The sequence below is a fragment of the Podarcis muralis genome, chromosome 16 (genome assembly GCF_964188315.1).
Source record: "Podarcis muralis chromosome 16, rPodMur119.hap1.1, whole genome shotgun sequence".
Lineage (NCBI taxonomy): Eukaryota > Metazoa > Chordata > Lepidosauria > Squamata > Lacertidae > Podarcis > Podarcis muralis.
In genome coordinates this window covers 7765681-7792622 of record NC_135670.1, presented here as the reverse complement: position 1 = coordinate 7792622, position 26942 = coordinate 7765681, and the positions used below count along the sequence as shown (strand labels likewise).

Below are 26942 nucleotides of genomic sequence, written 5' to 3'. Positions count from 1 at the left end.
TCTTATATTTATGTTATTTCCACCCTCTCTTATTATCCTGTGTCTGATTGTAACACAGTAGGTGTTGATGATATGATCAAACAGAAAAGCAAATAAAAAATTATTTAAATAAATAAAAATAAGCAATTTGCTTCCAGGCATCCTTAATTGAAGTCAGCTTGGAAGGACTCTGAAAGCATCTTGATTTTATTTTAAATTGTTGCTGCTTTGGGAGTCCTTGCTTGCTCTACGGATTCCTTCCTCCCTCTCCCCGCACCTTCCCTCTGAGGTTTGGCCTGCCGTTAGATAAACCTTCCGGTCTTGCTCCTCCAGGTGTGCAAAGGAGCCCCTCAGCACGAAGAGATATGCCTGGGCCTTTTCATGCTGATCCTCACGGAGCCTGCTCAAGCGCAGAAGGTAAGGGCCCTCGTTTTTCGCTCTGAAATGCCTTATCCAATGCTGTATCCTATGCCAGTCCTACTCAGAGCAGACCCATGGAACTCAACAGACACGACCGACTTAGCTCCATTGGTTTCAATGGGCCTACTCAATGAGTAGATATTTTAGTTGGATGCAACCCTGTGCCCAGAAGGCTGGGAGAGGTGGGAGACAGGATTGGGATAATATTGGTACCTTTCCGCCTCTGATTCCCTTGTTTTGTCTCACTTCCTTCAAAAGTGATAGTCCAGCCCTGCTGTTGCATTTGGGAACCCTGCTCCTCCTGCTGCTGCCCTGACGGCGCCACTGTGCCGCTGAAGTTAGGGTTGCAGCATATCTCTTTCTTGTTGGTCACCCTGGGAAGGGGCCTGGTTGGGGTTGCGTTGAGCCCCAGAACCTCAAATTTCCTATCCCCTCCTTTTTAAAAAAACAAAACAAAACAATATTCTAAAAATGCTTGGACTAGGCTTTCTGCAACTTGGGTCTCCAGCTGTTTCCCCCGACTACAACTCCCATCATCCCTAGCTAGTGGTCAGGGATGATGGGAACTGTAGTCCAAAAAACAACAACTGGAGACCCAAGTTTCGGAAACAATGGCTTAGACAGTGGCTGGAAGCAGCATTGGCGAGATGCCAGCCACCCACATCCACACCACATACAGTGGTACCTCGGGTTACAGACGCTTCAGGTTACAGATGCTTCAGGTTACAGACTCCACTAACCCAGAAAAAGCACCTTGGGTTAAGAACTTTGCTTCAGGATGAGAACAGAAATCGTGTGGTGGCGGTGCAGGGCAGCAGGAGGCCCTATTAGCTAAAGTGGTACCTCCGGTTAAGAACAGTTTCAGGTTAAGAACGGACCTCCAGAACGAATTAAGTTCTTAACCCGAGGTACCACTGTACACTAGGACACTGTGTTGAAGAGTCACGGCTTCCCTGAAAAGAGTCCTGGAAGCTGTGGTTTGTTAAGGATGCTGAGAGTGGTTAGGACAGGGGTCTGCAACCCGCGGCTCCGGAGCCGCATGTGGCTCTTTTACACCTTTTCCGCAGCTCCGGGGCAGATACTAGTGAGGGGAGGAGGCGCATTGTGTGCCCCGACACTCCCCACTGTGGCGGGGGCTGTACTGGCTGTGACGTCGCATGGGGGCGGTGCGTGCGTTAGTCACGCACCGTCCCGACGTCACCTTCCCGCCCACTGTTAGATCGCGGCTCCGGAGATATATTTGTTTTAAATGTCGCAATGGTTTTGCGGCTCCCAGTCCCCCCCCCCCCCTTTGGAAACGGGTCCAAGTGGCTCTTTTTGTCTTAAAGGTTGCAGACCCCTGGGTTAGGAGATCCCAGAGGTGCACTTCCCAAAGTGGTTTAACAGAACCTGGGAACACTGCAACCCCAGATATGGAAGATTATGCCAGGTAAGCACATTAGTCAAAATGTTTGCATTTCTATGCAGGTAGATGTATAATTCCTGCAGTGAACGTCTCAGTCGGACTGGTTTTGACTCAGCTCCCTGCCCTAGTCTGCTGACCAAAAGAGTCATCAAAGATGGTGGCCGTCACTCCTGCGGCATCATCTGGTCATAGGGATGGCCACAGCCTCAGAATCATAGAATTGTAGCATTGGAAGGGACTGCAAGGATCATCTTAGCCCAGGGTTTCCCAAACTTGGGTCTCCATCTATTTTTGGACTACAACTCCCCATCATCCCTGACCACTGGTCCTGCTAGCTAGGGATGATGGGAGCTGTAGTCCCAGGTCTGGGGTACCGTGATCTAGTCCAGCCCCGTGCAGTGCAGGAATCTTTCGTCCAACGTGGAGCTTGAACCCACGAACCTGAGATTAAGCCTCTCGTGTTCTGCCGACTGAGCTATAACCTGAAGCACCACTTTAGCTAATGGGGCCTTCTGCTGCCGCTGCGGCGCCGGAGCCCGATTTCTGTTCTCATCCTGAAGCAAAGTTCTTAACCTGAAGCACTATTTCTGGGTTAGCAGAGTGTGTAACCTGAAGCGTATGTAACCCGAGGTACCACTGTATTGACTACTGATTTGTGAGTAGGGACCACATCCACTATTGAAACTTACATTGGCCTGAGTTCTTGGTGTGCTTACTTCTTACATCTTGAGCACCGCCTCTTCTCCCCTCTACAGCTAAGAGAAGGGGCACTGCTCTCCCTTAGGGACAGAAGTAGTAGTAGTAATAATAATAATAATAATAATAATAATAATAATAATAATAATGTATTATTTATACCGTGCCCATCTGGCTGGGTTTCCCCAGCCGCTCTGGGAGGCTCCCAGCAGAATATTAAAAGCCCGATAAAGACATCAAACATTAAAAACTTCCCCAAACAGGGCTGCCTTCAGAAGAAGCTGCCTTTGGCAAGTCAGACAATTTGGCCTCTCTAACTCAGTATCACCCACGCTGGCAGGCAACAGCTCTCCGGGGCTTCAGGCAGGGGGTCTCTCCCAGAGGATGCCATTGGGGTTCTTGAACCTGGGACCTTCTGGGCTCAAGGCAGATGCTGTGCTGCCGAGCCGTGTTCCCCCCTTTCGCCCTCCTTGCTCTGGTCGCGGATTGGGTCTGCCGAGCAGCCGCCCTCTTCCGAAGCCTCTCAAAGAATGCCTCTCCTGGCCCCCCCCGTCAGGAAATGAGCTGCGTGCCGAGCCCGTCCAGCTGTGCGCTGGAGACCCTTGGCTGCGTCGGGGCCGTCGGGGTGACAGCCAGCTGATGAGTGTGCGAGGCGGCTGCCTCCTCCGCTCGGCTGGCTCTCGCTTTTAATTAAAGTTCACAAAGTATGGAGGGAGGGCCTTCTGCTCTCTCCCACCCCCCTTCCAGCTTTTTATCTTTCACCCAGAGTTAAAAGCCTCCTGTCTCCTTGACATCTCCCTGCTGCTTGCCTCTTGCGCCCATCTCCGGAGCCTTATGCTGGCGGGTGCTGATTTATTCATTGGCGTGACACATTTTCATCAGGCTGCAGACTTTTTCCCTGTCAGTGACATGGGCCGTGTTGCTAGACGCTCCATGGGCGTGTTTCGCGGCAGGGGGTTTAAGGCAAAAATAAGAAGGGTATACTGTCAAGTATAAGGAAGCCATGGGACGTGGGTGGTGCTGTGGGTTAAACCACAGAGCCTAGGGCTTGCTGATCAGAAGGTCGGCGGTTCGAATCCCCGCAATGGGGTGAGCTCCCGTTGCTCTGTCCCTGCTCCTGCCAACCTAGCAGTTTGAAAGCACGCCAGTGCAAGTAGATAAATAGGTACCACTCTGGCAGGAAGGTAAACGGCGTTTCCGTGCGCTGCTCTGGTTCACCAGAAGCGGCTTAGTCATGCTGGCCACATGACCCGGAAGCTGTACGCCGGCACCCTCGGCCAATAAAGCGAGATGAGTGCCGCAACCCCAGAGTCGGTCACGGCTGGACCTAAAGGTCAGGGGTCCCTTTAGCTTTAGAAGGAAGCCATCTGAGTCATCCTGCCCTGCATTGCCACCCCGGTTCTGCTGCCACCCCAGACCCCTTTCAGGAGGACAGATTCCAAAAGGTGCCTTAGATCAGGTTTTAATTTGATGGAAGCGCCCCCTTCTTACTATGGGTCCTGCACCCTCCTTCAGCCTTCCGCAACCTGGTGTCCTCTAGGTGTTGTTTTGGACTACAACTGTTGGCTGCGGCTGAGGGAGCCATACACCAAAAGGCCTGGAGGGCACCAGGTTGGGGACAGCTGAAATAATTGCATACCATTTTCCTGTACCCTTCCATCTTCCCCCTCTTCCTCTGCCCATCTCCCCCTTTGCTGTGTTATTATATCAGCTGTCTCATTTGCAATATATTATATGCCAAGCATCTGGGGCCTTAAGATTGGCAAGGGGAGGCCCTGTGGGTGGCAGCGCCCGGCTGGCATTGACAGGTCCTCCTTGGCACCTGCTTGCTGTTTGTGAAATGCCCTCCCAGGTTGGAACTATGAACTGGAGCCCTTCATGTTGCCAACATTTTGTTGGAGGCATAACGCTATGAATATTGTATGATATCACAATGATAAGAATTTGCCTGGGATTGAGCTGGAACGGAGTATCCCGGGAAAGGGCGTAGCTGGTTGGAACCCTGAACTGCAGCACTCCACACTTACCAGCATTTTGTCACACTTGTGAATATCGTAACGTGGATAAGAAACTTGATTGGGCTTGTAAGTTAGACTATCCTCCACCAGGGTCAGGGCCTTTTCAGTGATGGCTCCGACCTGGTGGAATGCTCTGTCCCATGAGACTAGGGCCCTTCAGGATTTAACCTCCTTCCGTCGGGCCTTTAAGACAAAGCTATTCCGCCTGGCCTTTAATTTGAATTCAGCCTGATCTTTTATTTCCCTTCTCTCCCCCCGTCCCCTTTTATGAAGATCACCCACTCTGAGACCCCACAGCTAATTCTCCCCTGGCCTTCTCGCTGGCCCAAGTAGGACCAATTCAGCCAGCTAGCCCTGGGGATTATCTAACTGATTTTTTATTTTTATTCATGTTTTTATACTGTCTTTTATGCTGCTTTCGTAATTGTTTTAAAGTGTTTTAAATTTGTTGTTAGTCGCCCTGAGCCCGGTTTTGAACCGGGAAGGGCAGGGTATAAATAAAAATTTATTATTATTGTTATTATTATTATTATTATTGTAATGGAATGGCACATCCTGGGAAAGGGCTGACTGGCTAGCTGGCTGGGACCCTGAACAGGATCACCGTTTTGTTGCAAGGGGCCAGAATTTGAGCCACGATTCAGCTGCAGAACGCCATTGCCTTTATGTAGCCTTTTGCAGTTTTGGTGATAATAAGACACCCCAAACGGAGCACCCCTTATAAACCCCACCGGTTCCTAGGAAAAGAAATAGGAGGCCAAAATCTTTGGGCCTCGGCACTAGTGTCTCTGTCCTTTCAAAACACAGGAGATAAGAGCACCTTCAAACATGGGCAGAGTGCTTTACCTAGCCCTGGAGGGACTCGACCCTTTTGCAGTGACATCCCTTCCTCACCCTCGCCTCTGCTTTGCTCCTGCCCTCTGAAACGCCTTCCGCGATCCCCGTTTTGTGGCTTCGGGAGAATTGCCCAGGGCGCCAGGGCGCCTTGGCCCCAATTGTACCACGCGGCAGCGGGTCAGGGGTTATTTCACCCCTCCTGCTCGCCGGCCAAGTGCGCCTTTTAACATTTGGAAAGCGCCAAAAGGCCGAGCCAGAGACCTCGCCTGTTGCGAGCGTGAGGTTGCTGAGTGCTTTGCGAGTTCAATCGAAAGGGTGCTTTCAGGGGCCTCATTAGCCTCTCCGAGGGAGAACGCGGAGAGCAGATCCCTCTTTGCCTCCGCGGCATGACATTTAGCAGCACAAATTAACATCCATGCAGAAGTGAGTTAACAGATGATTTCCTGGTTCCTCTCTCCCCTTCCCTCCCTTCTGCCAACCTCACAGGGCAAGAGGGAACAGGCAAGAGGTGCCGGCTGTCTTCCACCCCACCCAGCTTGCGTCTGAATACTGTAAAACTTCGCAAGAAGCCTCACTATTCATTATTATTTTTATTATTAACTGGACTTGCTAGTCACTTTTGAAAATTGAAACGTAAACTCATTTTACTACCCTACTTTTCATCCAGATTTTTGGCCTTTATCTTGGAGACTTGTAGATACCACAACCCCTTGTGGGGTGTATTAGACAGACTTTTATATACCATAAAGCATTAAAACCAGTATAAAACTGAAACAAAACGAGAGCTCAAAACACGGATGTATGTAAAAAGTCTCTCTAATACACCCCACAAAGGGGTTGCGGTATCTAAAAGTCTCCAAGATAAAGGCCAAAAATCCGGATGAAAAGTAGTGTTACTGCCGGGCTCCTGAAAGTAGCCATTGATGGCACCAGGCAAGCCTCCCTGGGGAGAGCATTCCAAAGGCAGGGAGCCACCACCAAAAAGACCCTGTTCTCGTGTCATCACACTCCAGACCTCCCAGGCCCATAGAGAAGGACCTCGGATGTTGGTTTCAGGATGTTGGTGGGTCATAATCAGCTGATCTGCTCCAAGTCCTCCCAAATCTGAGCCTCTGAGCACTTTCCACCGCCTCCTTCCCCCCCACATCCCTCCACCACGCACCCCAAATTTCTCCCGCACCGCCTGCGCTCCCCAAGCTCTGCCTTCGGCTCCCGAAACGTTTGCACGGCCATTCGCAGGCTCCTCTTCCGCAAGCATCTCCTTGCCAGCTTTTGGCAGATTGAGTCCCGGGGGTGGGGGGTTGTTCTCTTGGAACTTGACAAGCGAGCAAAATTTGGACACGGGGAATATATTCTCTGCTTGTACATTTTGGACGAGCCAGGTCCCAGCTGATTTACGACCGTCCGACACACTTGGCCGTACTCTTCGTGTATGTTCTGCATTATGCGTCGCCTGGAATTATTTTCATATGTCAGATGGTTGGGCTCGCGGTGCCATATAGACGCAGCGACCCCTTTCGCTGCTTTGTGGTTACTGATGTGTATATATGTCTATTCATTTCCTTTGGTCGCCTCTGGCGGGGAGCAGCTCACCCCCAAAGCAACCAGTGCTTTGGCTATTCCCGATGTACCACCTTGGCTTCAGGCACTGTCTCCTTCTGTTGTTAGAGCACGGATGGAGAGCCTGTGGCCTCCCAGAGATGTTGGTGGACTACAACTCTCGTCACCCCTGACCAATTGGCCTTGCAGGCTGGGGAAAATGGAAGTTGGAGTCAAACAGCACCTGGATGGCGGCTACGGGTTCTTCATCCCGGCTCTAGGTAATAGAATATTACACCTCTATAAGCGCATTTAATACGTGATCCCTGATTGTTTGGGATGTGTGTCTGGAATAGGGCTGGAGAACCCATGACCCTCTGGAGGTCCTTGTGGACTGCAGTTCCCATCAGCCCTGACCATTGGCTGCACTGGCTGTGGCTGATGGGAACTACAGTCCAGTTGGAGTTCAGCCAATGGGAGCTAGAATCTCATTGGAGTCCAGCCAATGGGAGCTAGAGTCCCGCTGGAATCCGGCCAATAGGAGCTAGAGTCCCGCTGGAGTCTGGCCAACGGGAGCTAGAATTCCACTGGAATCCAGCCAATGGGACCTGGAGTCCTGCTGGAATCTGGCCAGTGGGAGCTAGAGGCCTGCTGGAGTCCAACCAATGAGAGCTAGAGTCCCGCTGAAGTCCAGCCAATGGGACTAGAGTCCTGCTGGAATTTGACCAATTGGGAGCTAGAGTCCCGTTGGAGTCCAGCCAATGGGAGCAGACCTTCTAAGATGCTGTAGGGCTCCTGCATGATGATGATGATGATCAGGGTAATGTGAATCTGCCTTCAACGTGCCGAGCCAGTTGTCCATTCCACCCAGTGCTGTTAACTCTGACCAGCAGCATCTCTCCAGGGAACTGCACTTGGCCCCTGGGATCGAGTCTCCCCACCCCTGTTTACAGAATCTGTATGCCACCCACCACCCACCCCAGAGCGGTTTCTTTTTAAGTTATCTGCTGTGACTGCACTCTGTTCAGCTGACACATTCTCTCACCTCTCCCCTGCCCTCCTCCCTGGCCACAGTGTTACCGGGACCTGGTGCTGGTCAGCCGGGACGGGATGAGTGCCGTGTTGAACAAGATGAACCAGATTCTGATGGAGAAGTACTTGAAGCTGCAGGACACGTGCCGTACGCAGGTGGGCCATGCGCTATGCGCCGCGTCTTGCCTGTGCGCATTTTCTTTTCTCTGTGTGCCTCCATACTTAAAAGAACGAGGGGGGGGTGAAGTAGGAGCTGCGATCAGCCCGCTCTTTGTCTCAAGCCCTGAGTGCAGTGCTGCCAAAGGCATCTCCGCGAGGCACTTTGAATTCTGCAACCTGAAGACCCAGATTCCGCAATCGGTATCAGCTCTGCAAATCTGCAAGCTGGGTTTCAGGGGCATACGTAATGCGGTCTGCAGTTGCGGGTACTTCCTCCCCCCCGGCCCCTTGCTCCCAAACACCAGTGCCAGAATTAGAATTTTTATATGGAAAAGGTGCATTGAGGCATACGGGGAAAGTCAAGGGAAGTACGGTGCTGTGAGCTTGGGGGCGGGCACGAAACAGAAATTTGTGGTAGGTGGGCTTGGTGGCTGTGTTTGTAATCCAACCCTTCTCCCCTGCTGCTCACCCCAGGAATCCCCACATAGACACCATTCTTTCTATAACTTAAGTGGTTTCGGGGTTCCCTCCGCAACCACAAGGACTAGAAACTTGCAGGATGTTTTTTTAAAAAAATGAGAGAGCAAGGAAAAATCCCAATCGCGGGTTCTTCTGAAGGAACCATATTCTATGAGCAGCGAGTTGTTAGGACCACGCCATCATCTGGCTGGCGCAAATGCTTGCATGCCATGCCTTTCTTCTGCCTGGAGGCGGGAGAGGCTGGCTTTGTCCATGTCGCTTGAAGGAGCCCTGAATTCTCTTCTCTCCCACGCTTTAGTTGGTTTGGCTGGTGCGGGAGATAGTGCGGAGCGGGATTCTGGGCATCGAAGGCGTCTGCATGACCTTCATGAAGCAGATCGCAGGTGAGTGCGTTGTGGGGGGGGTAGTATCGCTGGAGAAGGTAGCTCCACAAAGCATCCCGTAGGAGGTGGAGGAAGGCTGCGTTGATGGCTGCGAGCCTGAGTGAGTGCCTTTTCTCTATCAACCATTCCTCATAAGCAGGGCCAGATTCACCGTATTTTTCGCTCTATAAGACACACCAGACCATAAGACGCACCTAGTTTTTTGGAAGAGGAAAACAAGAAAAAAAATATTCTGAATCCCAGAAGCCAGGGCAGCTAGCGGGATCGGAGTGCTGCAATCCCGCTGGCTGTCCTGGCTTATGGGATAGCCATGCGCAGCCTCTCCCGGGCAAGGGGAGCCTTCATCCTTTGCTCAGGAGAGGCTGCGCGCGGCTAAGGCTCCCCCAAGAGCCACACTCCCTTTAAAGAGCGCATGGAGCGTGTGTGCGGCTCTTGGGGGCTTTTCCTGAGGAGGGAGAAGGGCAGCTCCACGCGGCTCTTTAAAGGGAGTGCTGAGCAGAGCCTCCCGCCTGCATTCGCTCCATAATACGCACACACATTTCCCCTTACTTTTTAGGAGGGGAAAAGTGCGTCTTATAGAGCGAAAAATACGGTAGGTTTGATGAGGCCCCAAGCTACTAAAGGTAATGGGGCCCTAGCTGTCCTTTGCCAACAACAAATTGTCACTGGTTTTTTGTGTTGAATATATGCTATATGGTCATTTATGGACCTCATGGGTATCTAAAGCCATTCGCACATATCAAAATACGTATTTTATCAAAGTAATTGCTGAAGTGAAATACAATTAAGAAGAAGTATCCAGGGTTTTTTCCCCTTTAAATTTTTTGGGGGGCTCCAAGAGAGTGGGGCCCTAAGCTATAGCTTGTTTAGCTTATACGTAAATCTGGCACTGCTCTTAAGGCTTGGTTTCTCATAAGGGAGCCAGTGTGGTGTAGTGGTTAAGAACGGTGGACTCGTAATCTGGTGAACCGGGTTTGATTCCCTGCTCCTCCACATGCAGCTGCTGGGTGACCTTGGGCTAGTCACACTTCTCTGAAGTCTCTCAGCCCCACTCACCTCACAGAGTGTTTGTTGTGGGGGAGGAAGGGAAAGGAGAATGTTAGCCGCTTTGAGACTCCTTCAGGTAGTGATAAAGTGGGATATCAAATCCAAACTCTTCTTCTTCTTAGATGGGCCGTTGGTCTGATCCAGCAGGCTCTTCTTGTGTTCTTAACATCTGGAGGGTACCAGGTGAGGAAGGCTGATCTGCAGATATGTTAAGTGGGTAGTGTGTTGGACTAAGAACTTGGCGGACCTGTGTTCAAATTCCTACTCATCTCATGAATCTGATTGTGTGTGAGCCCATCTTACGAACTTTGGAAGAGCTTTCTGGATCATCTAGTGACCAACATCTCACTGCGTCCAACCAGATGCCTTTATGAAGCCCAGGCACAAAGGCACTCCTAAACTCCCTTAAAGGATTGTTGTGAAGATAAAAGAGGAAGGGCATATACCACTTGGAGCTCCTTGAAGGAAACACCTCGCTCCTCCTCCTCCTCCTCCTCCTCCTCCTCCTCCTCCTCCTCCTCCTTCTTCTTCTCTGGCGGAGGCAGAAATGCTTCTGAGTACCAGTTGCTGGAAGCTGCCGCAGGGGGAGAGCTCTTGGGGGGCGTCCCATTGTGGCATCTGGTTGGCCACTGTGAAAACAGGAAGCTAGATGCAACCAATATTACTCTAATTTCTTAAGGTGCCCAGTCCTCATCAAGCAATCAGGCCATTCTCAGTAGCCTCTTGAGCATCACTGCCCCCGGCCCCATCCCTAAGCTGTTATTTTTGCTGCTGCCTGTGTCTAATGAAGGGAGCATATCGTGGCAGTCAGTGTTTGCCTATGGTAACACTGGCATGTTCCAAATGAACCGCCTGTCATGTAGAGCTGAGGTGCCGAAGGTCCAGGTTGCCAACAGCTACAGGGTGAGCACTGGTTTAATTGTGTACAGCCGCCTTAAACTGGAGCCAGGCAGGGCCAGGAGAGAGGGAGGGGTGGTTGATGGCGGAAGGGTTGCCCTTTTCAGGTAACGAGGGCCGAAATGAGTTGCTCAATTAGCAGCAAGGTATATTGGAGCAGCTCTCTCTAAGCAGGATTGCTGTGGGCGCAGAGTTTCTTTATTCCGCATGTTTTGATTATGCCCAATTTAAAAAATCCCTGGTGTGTTTAGGGTCATTTTATTTTATTTTTGTAGAGAACAACCATTACTCGGGAACATTATTCTGTAATTATATATCCTTTTAAAAAAGGAAGAGTTTGGTAATGCAGCTGCCTTAAATTGTTCATGTGCCATTACAGATATAGAACGTTGTCCAATTTAATAAAACAGATTTTTCCCTAAACCATTTTTATGCAATTATGGGACACCTGTTTTTGTTTTTAAAAGATGCAATAACTCTTCCAATAACTCTTGGAAGATTTCCTTTTCACTTTACATTAAAGTGTGTGTAAATATTACGCACCTAGGATTTATCTTCCATTTTTAAAGCTATAAAGAAGTCTCGTCGCCAGAGATGAGTTTGTATATAGCAGGACTGAGGAACCAGGGGGTCCTCCAGCTGTGGCTGGACTATAACTCCCATCAGCCCCAGCTTGCACGACCTACGATTAGGGATGATGGGACTTGTAGTTTGGCAGCATCTGGAGGGTAACAGGCCCCCCACCCCTATCCTGGTCACACCTCCCAGCCAATCAGGGATCTCTCATTAAATTGCAGTAATAGGATTACTCTTGGCCAAACAATCCTCATCTCTCCGCCCCACCAGTTCCTTCCCTACCAAATCAGGTATGGTCTTGATAGGGATCTCGAGAACTTCTGGCACACTTTTGTGCCGGGCTGACTTCAGGAATTTGCCGCAGTGGAAAATCTGTCATTTTGTTTTTTTAACCGCCAGCATCTGCAGTGTGGAGTTGGGCCTGTATGAGCTCAGAGCTTGCCAGCTCCCGCCCCCCCTCGCCCGAAGGACAGGCTCTAAAAGCTATTTGTTTTTGGGGGGGGGGCGGGGGTCAGGAAGGACAAAACCATAGTGGACCAGCAAACTACTGCCTTTCTCCTTTGTTTGGCACCCTTGTCAAGGTGTTTGCGGACTTCTAACTTGGGGGAAACTTCTTTTCCTAAGGTACCTCTGCCACCCCCTCACCCTGATAAGGTTTTTTCTTCTTCTTTTTACGAGGATTCAGTTGCCATGACTACATCTTTTGAGGGGGGCCCCCCACTCCCCTTCTCAAGGACAGGCATCCAAGAAAAGCTCAGCCTGACTTTTTAAAGAGTACTCTGGTGGAGAAAGGAATTTGCCCCGCAATCGCTCACAGCAACCAGGAATTTACAAGCCTCGGGGCTCTTTGTTAGCCAGCTTGCATGACAGCCTGACCTTGGGTGCCCCTGATCTAGAGTTGGGGGGCCCCGCAGCCCTCCAGATCTTATTGGACTCCATCATCCCTAGCCGTTAGCCGTGCCTGGGGTGGGGTGGGGGTCTGACCCCAATAACGCCTGGTGCGGGATGCGGGTGGCACTGTGGGTTAAACCACAGAACCTAGGACTTGCCGATCAGAAGGTTGGCGGTTCGAATCCCCGCGACAGGGTGAGCTCCCATTCGTTCGGTCCCTGCTCTTGCCAACCTAGCAGTTCAAAAGCACGTCAAAGTGCAAGTAGATAAATAGGTACCACTTTGGCGGGAAGGTAAATGGCGTTTCCGTGCACTGCTCTGGTTCGACAGAAGTGGCTTAGTCATGCTGGCCACATGACCCGGAAGCTGTACGCTGGCTCCCTCAGCCAATAAAGCAAGATGAGCGCCGCAACCCCAGAGTCGGCCACAACTGGACCTAATGGTCAGGGGTCCCTTTACCTTTACCTTTAACGCCTGGTGGGGGAGCTGAGTTAGGGGAGGGTGCCCTGGCCAAATAGCCCTCCTTGCTGTCTTCTGGCTGGGCATCACGGGTGGACAAAGCCCTGCTTGTTGTGCTCAGACCTTGCTTTCAAAGGACAAAAATGGGTGTAAATATCCCTTCCACTGAGCATCTCTCACTCCTCCATTTGGCAGGCCGAGATGACCTTTCGCTTGCTCCCCAATTCTGGCCTCACTGAGTCAGGTTGCTGTGATTTATTTGGGGTTCCTCAGCGCTGCATCAATAATCAATACCAGCTGCTGGAAGCCGCAGGAGGGGAGAGCTCTCTCGTGCTTGGGTCCTGCCCTGAGGGTTTCCCTAATGGGGCATTGGCCTGATCTTGGGGTTTGCAGTCAGATTTATTGAGGAGAAGGCAATCGGTGACTACTGGCTCTTCCTCCACATTTGAAGGTAGTAAATGTGTCTGAATAAAATCATAGAGTTGGAAGGGACCCCGAGGGTCATCTAAGTCCAACCCCCTGCAATGCCAGAATATGCAGCTGTCCCATACAGGGGTCAAACCTGCAACCTTGGCGTTAATCAGCACCATGCTCCAACCAACTGAGCTGGAGACTTCTGGTGTGCTTCTGTTGCGCTCAGGTCTTCCCTGCAGGCCTTTACAGAAGAGGCACCTGGCTGGCTGCTGCGAGAACAGGCAGGCCATTGGGGTGATCCCACAGGGTCTTTTTACATCCTTATGGGTTACAGGGAGAGAGGGCTCTTGCCTTCACGCCCTGCCTGTGCACCTCCTAGAGGAATCTTGAGTGGCTGGTGTCAAAGGCTTTTGACCTGATCCGGAACGGTTCTTCCAATGTCCATTTGGTCATTGGTTTCCAGAAAGTACCTGAGCTATCCCATTGAGCAAAGGAGGACGGGGTTCTCCTAGGTTGGGTGGGTATGTCGGTGTACAGGGCAAAAACAACAGCAACAAAAAATTTGATTAGCTGAAAGGTATCAAGGGGCAGTTTGGTGCAAACCTGATGCTGGAGGAAAGTGCAATCCACAGTCTGAACCGGCCTCCTCCCAACCTTCTGGTCACCTGTTTGTCTCCTTGCAGGCGGAGACGTAACGGCGAAGAATATCTGGTTGGCGGAAAACATCCTCGATATGCTTACTGAGCAGAGGTATGTATGCCTGGTTAGTCGGCCATCGCTGTCAGCCAGGGGTCATTTCCTGCTCACAATGGAGCAAACGGACGGTGCTTGCCTAGACTTGCTCCGAAGGCTTGTTCAGGTGGACTGCCTGGCTAGTAGCTTTGTTTTGCCTTTCAAGGGTTGGGCTCAGCCGTGTCGGACCTTGTCCAGTGTGGACTCTGAAGTTCGTTTTCACGCTACCGAGCCTTGCCAGGGCTGATCAGTCCTGACTTCCCCTGTGACCAAGATGAAGAGAGCCCCGAAGCAGCCCTGCATAGAGACCGCACAATTAACGGGGCATGGCTTTCTGCTGGGCCTTATTGCCAGGAGCGAGGAATATTTATTGCCTTGGTACGAACCCGGCCACCTTCTCCAGACACCCTCTGCAACATGCTTGAGTCACCGAGGCTGATCTGACTTTGTTTACACCGAGTCTTGGTTGCCCACGCCGTTCCTTTTCTGCAGCCCCCTTTTCTTTGCACGGATGCATCCCGAGTGCACCTGTCATAATATTTCAATGCGCGGTTCCCTCTCTTAAGATGGCATGTGTAGTAGCTGCAATGTCTCTTTGAAATTGCTTATTGCTGTGGTGAACAATCAAGTTGTTAAAGCGTTTTACTTCGCGGGGGACGGACGGACACATAAAGAGTTTTTCAAGTGTGTTTATTTCCCTTTGGCAAGGAACAGTTTGATTCCAGCTGTGTTGCCCCACAGTGCCATCTAGTGCACTCTTTGGAGAGCGAGCACGTTTTCCGCGGCTGGACGAGCCAGGGGGCTGTAAATCATTGCTTTCTGCCTGCTGGTTCTTGCCTAGACAGTCTTTACCTAGTAGTTCATCTTGTTTGTCTTCTGCAATGCCTTACCTGACACAGATTCCTGACAACCCTCATCTTAGGCTTAACACACACAGGGTCAAGTTTCTAGCCCACTTGAAGGCTTCCCTCTCCTTCCTTGGTCTTTGAGTATGATGTTTCATGCCAAAAGAAGCCCAAATTCTGTGCTCAGAGGAACTTTGCACTTGCAACAGTCTCTCCTGCCTCCCATTTGTTGGGCTCATTTGGAATTTATGTTGGCAAGGGGGAAAGAGGAACGGGATGTAGCAAAACTCTGGGCAAGATTGTGTTGTTTGGCCTGTGACTGCCTAGTGGCATCTCGCATACAGAGTTGGGCACCCTGAGTGGTTCAGCAGTTAAGCAAGTGCTTAGCCCTTACGATGGTAGAGTTGGTGGACTTTTGGTCTGACCGAACAGGAGTCTTCTCCTCTCCTTACGAGAGAAGTTTTGAAGATTTAGCAGGAGGACCTGTGGCTTCCAAAGGGCTGCTGCCAGTCAGAGTGGACAATACTGGGTTCAATAGGAACACACAGTGTTGCTGTTTGTCTCCGAGGTGAAATACGGGGAGCTGTACAGATGGCTGGGATGCCATCTTCATTGCTCTTGAAAGAGAATTGGACAAATCCATGGAGGGGGCTGAGACTGTCAGTGGCTGCTGGCCACAATGGCTGTGTTTTCCACTGTCGGAGGCAATATGCCTCTGAACATCAGTTGCTGGGCATCACAAGGGGGTGTGGCCTGGGGAGAGGGGGTGTGGCTAAGGAGGGCGTGAAGCAAGGCCAGCCAGGGGCGTGGCTTGGGGAGACTTGCTTCATTTGCACCCCCCTCCTGAGAGCCTGGGATTCCCCAACCCTGCCTTGAAAAAAGTCACCTTCCCAGTTTCTCTTGCGGCTTGTACTGGGCTGTGGGGGATTGATAGGGGGAGAGCCTGGGACATTCCAAGGAGGGGAAGGCTACTCCTCAAAAGCTTAATTCCCCCCACATGGGGGGGCTTTGTGCCACAGCAGAAAAGGCCCTACCCAAAGTCCCAGGGCCTCATTGGCAGTGTTGCTCAGGGGTTGACGAAGAATGAGGAAACAGGCCCATTGCCCCAGGGGCAGTGTTTCTCAAACTTGGGTCCACAGCTGTTGTTGGACTCCCACTCCCATCATCCATAGCTAGCAGGACCAGTGGTCAGGGATGATGGGAGTTGTAGTCCAACAACAGCCGGGGACCCAAGTTCGAGAAACACTGACTGTTCTAGGGGATGGTTTCCTGGCCTGGGAATTTCGAGGATTGAGGAGAAAACTCAACTGAGGTCGGCAGAATGGAAAGCAAGGTTTTAATTAAGCGGCATAGTTGGTTTTTTTTAATGTGAAACCAAAACCCTCCCGCTTTGGCTGCTTTAATTGGGAGCAGAAGGTGTTGTTGCTCAAGCATCCAGATCAGGGGGTGAGCCAAGCCCACCACGTCGCGCGTTGGCCCTTTCCGGCACTCGGTGGCGTAACGAGCTCTGAGCTGCCTCTGGAGCACCCTCAAACCTTTCCCCTGCGTCACCTGCCAGATCAATTACTCCCGAGCTCAGGCTGGAGGGCAGCGCCATGCACAGACCCCCTGACATCGGCTGCCCCCTCCTTTGCCACTCCTGCCCTTTCGCTGCTGCTGCTGTTGTGCTGCACATCCAGTAAATGGACCGGAAGCCCTTTTGCCCCGCAAAGACCTTCTTCTTTGAGATCTTTTAAAAAGCATAACTAAAACAGATCTCTGCTTAGTAGCCGCGCTAGGGTCAGGATGGGGTGGGGGGGGGGCAGGATGATCTGACCATGTTGTTGTTGTTGTTTAGTTGTTTAGTCGTGTCCAACTCTTTGTGACCCCCTGGACCAGAGCACGCCAGGCACTCCTGTCTTCCACTGCCTCCCGCAGTTTGGTCAAACTCATGCTGGTAGATTCGAGAACACTGTCCAACCATCTCGTCCTCTGTCGTCCCCTTCTCCTTATGCCCTCAACCTTTCCCAACATCAGGGTCTTTTTTCCAGGGAGTCTTCTCTTCTCATGAGGTGGCCAAAGTATTGGAGCCTCAGCTTCAGGATCTGTTCTTCCAGTGAGCACTCAGGGCTGATTTCCTTAAGAATGGAGAGGTTGGATCTTCTTGCAGATCTGACCACGGAGGGCATCAAAGCCTCCCCTCTCCCTCCACCCCCCAGTCTGAAATCTTAATTCAGGCTTCCTCCCAGGTTCTCAAGATTTGCCACCTTCAGCAACCAAATACCCGTTGCTGGAGGGGAAAAAGGCTCTTGTGATCGGATCCTGCTTGCGGGTTTTCTGCAGGCATTCGCTTGGCCTCCGTCAAAACAGGACGCTGGGCAAAATGATCCAGCAGAGCTCTTTTTATATTAGTTGTGAACAGAACCTCCATGTCCTAAGGCAGTCTACCTCTCAATGCTCGATGCCGGAGACAAACAACAGGGGAGGGCTCTTGCCTGGGGGCCTTCCTGGGAGAATCTGACGGGCCGCCGTGAGACCAGGGTGCCAGGCCTGATCCCGCGGGGCTACTTGTACATGTTCTCAACGCCCACACTGGTTCTGAGCAGTCGGAAGGGCTGGCGTTTGCGCCGGGTTGTGGCGTGGAACTAAATGCTCCCTTCTTTGCAGGGAGTGGGTTCTGAAAAGCGCCATGCTGATTGCCATGTCCGTGTACACCTACCTCCGCCTGATCGTCGACCACCATGGCTCGCCTCCCCTGCACGCCCTGAGGCAGAAGGAGGTGGAATTCTGCATCTCCCTGCTCCGCGACCGGGTAAGGGAATCTGGGAAGTGTTTAGCTGCCTGGAGGCGTGTGGGCGGGTGCCATCTCGGAGGAAGGCACTTGAGGGACAAGTGACAGCCGCTTTCCAGACAGCCTCCTTTGTCGCCGCAGACACACTCGGCTCCCACTCTCCTTGTCTTCTCTGTGGGGGCCGACTTTGAAACAACGCAGCCCATTGTGACTCCCGCTCGGATGAGCTTCTCTCTTCGCGTTTTGTGCCTTTGCTGCTTGTTCCTCTTAAGGAGCTGAAAGCCCAACCAATCAGGGATCACACATGAAAATGCACTTAACAGAAGAGTGAAGCTGGGCTGGGGAGCATTGCAGCCCTTCAAATCTTGCGGGCCTTCAAGACCAAGCAGCACCGGCCAGCATAGCTGATGGTCAGGGGTGATGGGATTTGGAGTTGAGCGGCATCTGAAGGGCCACAGGTTCCCCATCCTAGCCCGAACCCCTGCCCGTAGCGACACAGGCGACCCAGTACAACAAGATCCCCGTTGAGCTCTGGTTCTAGCAACATCTGGAGGGGCCACAGGTTGCAGGAAAGTCAAGCGGGGAGGAGAAGTTTCATGCTTTGCCGTAGAGTTGTGGGGCAGCTTCAGGAAAGGCCCTGCAGTCGGGGAGAGCAAGTTATGCTCACATACTGCCTGAGGCACAGCCAGGAATCTGATCTGACTCTCCAGTGCTGCTAGCAATAGTAGTAGTGTTCATGATTGCACCCTGGTTGCTGTCAGCCATTGAATGCAATTGCACCCCTATTGATGGCAGCCCATGAATGTGATCGCACCCCTATTGCTGGCAGCCATGGATCCCGATCACCGTTTGCGATGGTGTCGACTGCCAGAGTTAGAAAAGACACAGCCTTGGCCACTGAGCTTTGAGAAGTCCACCTTTTGAGTCTCCCTCCCAGGTCGTGATCGAGGGTCAGGCTCAGAATTTATAGCGTGGCCTGTTTGTTTGTACAACAGCAACCATTTCTTTTTTTAAATTTATTTTATCTTTTTAATGCGGCAGCCGACCTTGCTTGTCACCCTGCCTCTTCATAACCTGCTATCTTCAAAGGGGGGGCAAGACCATCTGCCCGAGGAAAGGCCTTTTCAGCCGACGGGTGGGATGAATCATCCTTTTTTTGGGCTTTGCCAGGGTTTTAGGAACTGAACGTTCCCCAAAGCGCACACTCTGTCCGTATCCCTGTGCATGAGAACAATAATGACTCTTCCCGCCCCCCCTTCTCCTCCCTCTTCCTTCCTACCCCAAGTTTATGGATTGCCTTATGATTGGCCGAGATCTGGTGAGGCTTCTGCAGAACGTTGCCAGGATACCTGAGTTTGAACAGCTCTGGAAGGACATTATCCACAACCCACAGGTGCTGAGCCCCCAGTTCACAGGTAGGTGATGAAGTTCCGGAACATTATGGACTAGCTCCTTCCAGAGGCTGAGTGCTTTTTTAAAATTTCCCTGTTATTTGTCAACAGTGAGTTGAATCCAATGTCAGTCCTGCTCGTGGTAGTCCCTTTGAAATAGATGAGTGTGACTAGCTCAGGTCCGGTGGGTCTACGCTTGAGTAGAACGTAGTTGGCTCCAACCCAGCGTATCTGTGCCGCCCCGTAACCAAAGTTCTCTGCTGCCCACTGTGCCTTGTTCTGGAAAAGGAGCCCCTACTAGTTTTGAGGGGTTTGCAAATTTATGTATTTGTTTCACAAAATTTATGTACCACTTGATTGTAAGGGGGGAGAACAACGACCCTCAAAGGAGGAAGGGACGCGGGTGGCGCTGTGGGTTAAACCACAGAGCCTAGGGCTTGCCGATCAGAAGGTCGGTGGTTCGAATCCCCACGACGGGGTGAGCTCCTGTTGCTCGGTCCCTACTCCTGCCAACCTAGCAGTTCGAAAGCACATCAAAGTACAAGTAGATAAATAGGTACCGCTCCGGCGGGAAGGTAAACGGCATTTCTGTGCGCTGCTCTGGTTTGCCAGAAGCGGCTTAGTCATGCTGGCCACATGACCCAGAAGCTGTACGCCGGCTCCCTCGGCCAATAAAATGAGATGAGCGCCGCAACCCCAGAGTCGTCCACAACTGGACCTAATGGTCAGGGGTCCCTTTACCTTTAAGGAGGAAGAAGCTGACAGGCAGTGCCATCCCCTGGAGAATCACAGAAATGTAGAGTTGGAAGGGAACCAAAATGTCATCTGGTCCAACCCCCCTCAATGCAGAAATCAACAGCTGAAGGATCCCTGCCTCCAGGATGGGAGCTGGCAGTGAGGCCTAGTGGGTTGGCCTCAACTGGGCAGGGGACATACAGCTTTTTGGTCTGGCAGATCAGAGTTCGGTGCATCTTTGCTGCGCTTTGAAGAGAAGATTCCTCCACCCGAGAGAGAAGGCAATTTAGGCTGCTCCTCCCTTCCGCCTCCCGTGGCTGCAGAGAACTTCTTAATCAGCGCCCCAAGGGCCGTCAGTTACCTCTAGCAACCACCCGCCCCTGGCTGCCTTTCAGCCTGACTCCAGGCAAATTAAGATGCAAAGCCCTTAGCAGCTCTCTCTGAATTGCGCCTCTGGGGGGCTTCTTCGAAGGGCCATATTCAAGACATTCTAGAAGGGGTTGACCCGTGGGAGATCTCACGCCGCGTTCCTCCCGACGGGTGGTTTTTGTTTCTTTCCCCACGGGGGAAGCGTTTTAACTAAGCAAGTTTTTTTAAGGGGGAGGCGGCCGTCCTTCGTCCACGGAGCTCCTTCCCACATGGCCCTCTGTCGACAAGTGGAATGGTTTCAATACCGCCGGTTTGCCTTTGAAGCATGCAGAACTTTCCCCTGCTCTTGACAGCCCTCCTGAAGGGGTGGCAGGCCCACAACAAGTCTTGAACGAAACGCGATGCTCCCTTGGACCGGGAGAACTGGGTTTGCAGATTTTGACCCTAACATGTCAGCTCAGCTCAACTCCCACTGTTTATGTATTGAGCTGGGTGGGAAAGAGAGGCAAGCGAAAGACCCTTGTACGAAGGTGAGCGAGGAGGCGAGAGCCATGCATAAAACGATGCACACTAAGGAGAAAACGGATAGGGATAGATTTTTCCTCCTTCCCATCACTGGGATCCATTGAGGTCATCCAAGGAAACTGATGAAAGAGTCAGGATAGGCGAAAGGAATAATAATAATTATTATTATTATTATTATTATTATTATTATTATTATTATTATTAATACCCCGCCCTCCCCAGCCAAGACCGGGCTCAGGGCAGCTAACAAGCAATAATAAAAACAAGTTGATTAAAATACAATTTAAAAAACAAGATTAAAATACAACATTAAAACATTAGGATGCAGCCTCTTCACAGGAGGAGAAAGTAAAAAGAAAGAGGGGGGAGGGAATCAAACTGATTCTAAGCCAAAGGCCAGGTGGAACAACTCTGTCTTACAGGAAAGCGTTGGCACAAAGTTAAACTGTGGAATTCGCAACTTTAAACCTGGTTTAGTGATGGCCACCGACTTTGATGTCTTTAAAAGACAAAGCTCATGGAGGATGAAGCGATCGACGGCTGCTAGCCGTGATGACTATCGTGGAACTGTTGGGGGCCTCTGAAGACCAGTAGCTGGGGATCACATGTGGCTGGGCACTGTGGAAACAAGAGGCTGGCTGGATCAGCCTTTGGTCTGATCCTGCGGGGCTCTTCTTATGAGCTTATGACCTGTATTCTGGGGCTGATCCTTGCTTGTAAAGATGCGTCCCTCGCTGTACGAGACGCCTGCTGATTTAGTAGCTTTTGTGGCTGGCAGTGTGCCGTAAATCTAATTTTCCTTTTCTTTCTCTCTCTCCCCACTTCCCACTCCCCTTCCTGCCTTCCCCAACGCAGGCGTTTTGCAACTCTTGCAGTCTCGGACTTCGCGCAAGTTCCTGGCTTGCCGCCTCACGCCCGACATGGAGACCAAGCTGCTCTTCATGACCTCCCGGGTAACACCTTTTTTTGTTGCCGTTGGTTGCACTTTTGGGTATGCTAGCTTCCTGAACCAGTTTACAACAACCCATTATTATTAATATTTAACACTTACAGAGCAGGGGAAGATCTCAAAAGGGCACCGTAGCGCCCACGGGTGCCACTCTGTCAACCCCGGCCTTATGTGGTTACCACGAATTCCGTCCCCTCTTATTTCCCTTCCCATCTTCACCCCAACTGAGTTCATGCAGCTTGATGCTTATAGGACAGCCACTACAGAGCAGTATAGCTCAGTTCTGGAGGACCTCCTTTGCAAGCAGAGAGTCTCAGATTCAAATCCCTGGCATCTGTGGTTAAAAGGAGCTTAGGCAGCAGGCAAGGTGGAAGCCGGTCAGAGTAGACAAATGCTAGGCTAAATGGACTAATAATAGTAATAATAATAATTTATTATTTGTACCCCGCCCATCTGGCTGGGTTTCCCCAGCCACTCTGGGTGGCTTCCACAGAGACCAAAAATACACTAAAATGTCACACATTAAAAACTTCCCTGAACAGGGCTGCCTTAAGATGTCTTCTGAATGTCAGGTAGTTGTTTATCGCTTTGACATCTGATGGGAGGGTGTTCCACAGGGCGGGCGCCACTACCGAGAAGGCCCTCTGCCTGGTTCCCTGTAGCTTAGCTTCTCGCAATGAGGGAACCGCCAGAAGGCCCTCGGCGCTGGACCTCAGCGTCCGGGCAGAACGATGGGGGTGGAGACGCTCCTTCAGGTATACTGGGCCGAGGCCGTTTAGGGCTTTAAAGGTCAACACCAACACTTTGAATTGTGCTTGGAAACGTACTGGGAGCCAATGTAGGTCTTTCAAGACCGGTGTTATGTGGTCTCAGCGGCCGCCCCCAGTCACCAGCCTAGCTGCCGCATTCTAGATTAGTTGTAGTTTCCGGGTCACCTTCAAAGGTAGCCCCACGTAGAGCGCATTGCAGTAGTCCAAGCGGGAGATAACTAGAGCATACACCACTCTGGCGAGACAGTCCGCGGGCAGGTAGGGTCTTAGCCTGCATACCAGATGGAGTTGGTAGACAGCCGCCCTGGACACAGAATTGACCTGCGCCTCCATGGACAGCTGTGAGTCCATAATGACTCCCAGGCTGCGCACCTGGTCTGAGTCAGTATATGGCAGCTTCCTAAAGGCTGCTAATCACCTGCTTCCCCATCTACAGACACCAAAGGCAGTTCTGCTGTCGCGTTCACACCGACCAACCAAAAACGGTTGTTTCCAAGCACTACAGAGAATAAAGCAGGGCCGGACATACACTGTTTTCCCATGGAATGGCTGCAAAATTCCATTTTCCAATAGGCTGTGTGTGGTTTGCTTGTTTTTTTAAAAAATCAAATTCATACTTTGTGCAAGTTTCTAGCCCTCATGGCTCGGAACTATGGAATCGTGTGGGTTATGCCTGGTGAAAAACCAGGAAATGTAGAAGGATGCCTGAATTAAGAGTTCAGGGGTTAATGGGCCCAATGGCATGGCACCTTCCGACCTCCCTCTCTCCCTCCAGGTGCGCTTTGGCCAGCAGAAACGCTACCAAGACTGGTTCCAGCGGCAGTACCTCTCCACCCCGGACAGCCAGTCCCTGCGCTGCGACCTCATCCGCTACATCTGCGGGGTGGTCCACCCGTCCAACGAGGTGCTGAGCTCTGACATCCTCCCTCGCTGGGCTATCATTGGCTGGCTGCTCACCACCTGCACGGTAAGGCGGCTCACTGGGACAAGAGCGCAGGCAACTCCAGAGGGTTTCCTCCCAGGTTTTGCAGGCAGAGCTCCGTCGGACCGGAAGAGCTGTGTGTGGGTGTTTGTGAACATTCTGCAGCGCCCAGAGAGCACCTGTTGGCTGCCTTGCTGTCCTCAGCATCCTGTTCCCACAGTGGCCACCCAGGTAGCCCCAGTGGGAAACCCTCAAGCCACCAACCTAGACATCTCCGAAAGACGATTAGACGAATTCGTGGAGGGAAGGGCTATTGATGACTATTGACTATGCTCTGCCTTCCACAGTTGGAGCCAACAGCTCTTCTGAATACCAGTTGCTGGAAACCAAAGGTAGAAAGAGCTGCTCTTAAGCTTGAATCTTGCATGCATGTTTCCTATCGCGCCATCCGCTTGGCCACTGTGAGAACAGGGTGCTGGACTAGATGGGCCCTTTGGGGCCTGATCCTGCAAGGCTGGCTTGCCCCGGCCACTCTGGGATACTTCCAACACATATAAAAACAGAATAAAACCCTAGACATTAAAAACTTCCCGATACAGAGCTGCCTTCAGATGTCTTCTAAAAGTTGTATAGGTGTTTATTTCCTGGACATCTGATGGGAGGGCGTTCCAAAGGGAGGGTGCCACTACCAAGAAGGCCCTCTGCCTGGTTCCCTGTAACCTCACTTCTCGCAGGGAGGGAACCACCAGAAGGCCCTCGGAGCTGGACCTCAGTGTCTGGGCTGAATGATGGGGATGGAGATGCTCCTTCAGGTATACAGGTCCGAGGCCATTGATAGCCTTAACAATGGCAAGAATAGACCTAGCGCTACTTAGAGTAGACCCATTGAAATTAATGGACCTGCTTAGCTTAGGTCTATTAAATTTTATGGACCTGCTCTGATTAAAATGTGATTAGCTACAATCCAACACCATTATTTTTTCTAAAACAACAGACATTACTCGGACACCAACCCCTCCTAGCTTTTCTTCAGAATCTCATTACTCCAGGCTGTGATGCCCCAGGAAATGTTTCTGGATCCTACTACTCGTTTCTGTAATCGCCCTGTTCTTTTAAAATGAGGTTTGTGTCTGGGAAGCCAAGAACAACACCGTCGAGACCAGCTGCTGCAAAAAAAAATACGTGGTGATAATAATCGCAGCAATAATAGATTTCCAAGAAATTCAAGAGTGGGTATTTTTAGCTCTCCAAATCCAACCGGTGTTATTTATTTGCTTTAACGCAGCAGAGATGTCTAACCTGGGCCTAGCACCTTACAAGGGCTGCATTGATACCTGTGATGGCGTCCAGCTGCAAATGCATCTCTTCCCTCACCTGAACGAGCCAGTTTCCATTCAGGGTACACTAGGAAAGCCTTCCTGGGTCAGACCAGAGGCCCATCTAGTCCAGCGTCCTGTTCTCACCGCAGCAAGCCAAGTGCCCAAATGCAGTATTTTCCAGTTAACTAGGTGCTGTGGAAGGGATGTGGGTGGCACTGTGGGTTAAAACACAGAGCCTAGGACTTGCCGATCAGAAGGTCGGCGGTTTGAATCCCCGCGACGGGGTGAGCTCCCGTTGCTCGGTCCCTGCTCCTGCCAACCTAGCAGTTCGAAAGCACAAAGTGGAAGTAGATAAATAGGTACCGCTCCGGCGGGAAGGTAAACGGCGTTTCCATACGCTGCTCTGGTTTGCCACATGACCCGGAAGCTGTACGCGGGCTCCCTCGGCCAATAAAGCGAGATGAGCGCCGCAACCCCAGAGTCGGCCACGACTGGACCTAATGGTCAGGGGTCCCTTTACCTTTTAAGTGCTGTGGACCTCCCTACTTTTGAAAACGTTGATATCTCTGCAGTAGTTTTTGTTACGTTGACGGTGCCGCCATACCCTTCAACATTTCCCAGAGCAAAACCGGGACATGCGTCTTCTGCGCCTTGCTCCTGCACAAGTCATGTGACCCGCACGAGAGCACAGTGCATTTGGGGGCACCACGATCTCATTTTTTTGCGAGCCCCCAAAAACAGGTTGTCCCAGACAGTTGATGGGTGTGTGTTGCCCCTGTGGTCTGCGGACCACCAATGCGAAACCACTGCCCTTAATGGGAAGCTCACCAGTGGGTGCTGAACGCAAGGATGCCTTTCCTTTTGGTGGTTTCCAGCAACCGGCATTCATGGCCACAGCACCGCCTCTGGCAGTGGAGGTAGAAGATAGCCATGATGGCCTGTAGCCATTGGCAGCGTTGCTCTCCATGAAGCTGTCCGAGTTGGTAGCCATTGCCCACCTCCTGCGGGCGAGCGGGGGGGAGAGAGAGACGTGGCCATCACCTGGCTCTGCCGGTGGCAGATCTGTTGTCGTCCTCCTCCCCTCGTTCGTTCGCTCGCTCGCTCTCTCACACACACACATTAACATTCCCAGCCCCTCTGACTCTGCCGCTTAATTGCCACTGGCTTCCCAGCTAATTAAGGTCTGCAGCCTGGCTTGACTCGCCGACAACGCAGACCACATTTCATTTGCCTGATGGTTATTGGAAGGGACGGAGGCGAGGCAGCTAATGAATAAAAGGAATTAAAAGCTGGGGCTTTGGAACGGCCTCTCTGAACAAGTTTGGCAGGGTGCTGCTTCTAGGGGAGGGGCAAAGACCGCCCAGAGTGGCATGGTGCAACCCAGTCAGATGGGCGGGGTACAAATAATAAAATTATTATTAAGGCTTTTTTTCTGGAACCCCCCTTGCAAACCTTTAGACCTTTAGGTTTCCTCGTTTCCTTAACGGGAGGCTAGATATCCCTAATAAACTGCCTCTCTCCCAGGGAAATCAGCGGCCGGGTTTCCTGCTATGTTTATGAGCAGGTTGCCATTTTCTGAGGCTTTGAAATAGTGTTCCCCTCTTCCAAATCAAATCAAATTGGCTGCCGACTTCCAAATCAAATCAAATTGGCTGCAGCCTCTTGACCTCGGCCACTCGCTCGAGTCACTTGATGACAATTTAGCCGCAGAAACCTCACGCTCTCCGCTCTTGCAGTCGTCCTGGTCAAGGACACCAGGCACACTGCCCCTCTGCTCTGGATTGCCATCGCAGACCGTTTGAGCAGAGTGCACTTTTGGCATCCCCGCTGCAGGAGAGCTTGCCGATATTCCCATTTCGCAGATCTGGAACCCAAAGCCGAGAAGTCGCAGGTGCTAGTTTATGGCTGCCCAGCGTGCCTGGAGCCCAGCAAGGATTTAAACGCCAGGCCCACGTTCCTTCGGAAGTCTTGTGGTCAAGCCACTGAGCTGCCTGGAAGGGGCTCCATGGCTCCATCTGTGGGGCATTGCATGACGTCAGAAGGCTCTTAACGATTGGGGACCAGAAAGCCACATGGGTCGGCCTACCCCTCATGTCCCCAGCCGATCTCTGAGGTCGGGTCGCCGTTACTGGCCCCATACACGGCTCTGTGTGTTTAGTATTGTGGGCCCACTTTGATGAAACTCCCTTCCAGCTTAGGTCAGGCAGGTCCCCTGTCTCTGTTGAACTTCTGACACCTACCAAAGACTTTAAAATTCTTGGTACTGTGGTAAACCGCTTGGAAACAGTTGTGGTTAAGTGGTATATCAGTTGTTTAAATAAAAATAAATAGATTTAGTCACCAGGCAAAGATGTTCTAGGTGATAGTTTTGAATCTTTCCAGC

The 26942-nt window shown here is 51.5% G+C and overlaps 1 protein-coding gene across 5 annotated transcripts in view; it reads left to right on the top strand.

The window, feature by feature from the left end:
• The window catches only part of INTS3 (integrator complex subunit 3), a 90001-nt gene that overhangs the window by 18063 nt on the left and 44996 nt on the right, over positions 1-26942 (top strand). For 4 of the 5 annotated variants that reach the window (XM_028709329.2, XM_077920730.1, XM_077920729.1 and 1 more), the window contains exons 3-10: positions 313-396; positions 7969-8082; positions 8864-8948; positions 13916-13982; positions 17456-17600; positions 18865-18994; positions 21455-21552; positions 23094-23285. In XM_028709329.2, coding sequence (XP_028565162.1) covers positions 313-396; positions 7969-8082; positions 8864-8948; positions 13916-13982; positions 17456-17600; positions 18865-18994; positions 21455-21552; positions 23094-23285 — 915 coding nt within the window. Of the gene's footprint in view, positions 1-312; positions 397-7048; positions 7176-7968; positions 8083-8863; positions 8949-13915; positions 13983-17455; positions 17601-18864; positions 18995-21454; positions 21553-23093; positions 23286-26942 lie in introns of those variants that run through there. The other variant, XM_077920731.1, reaches the window with a different exon arrangement.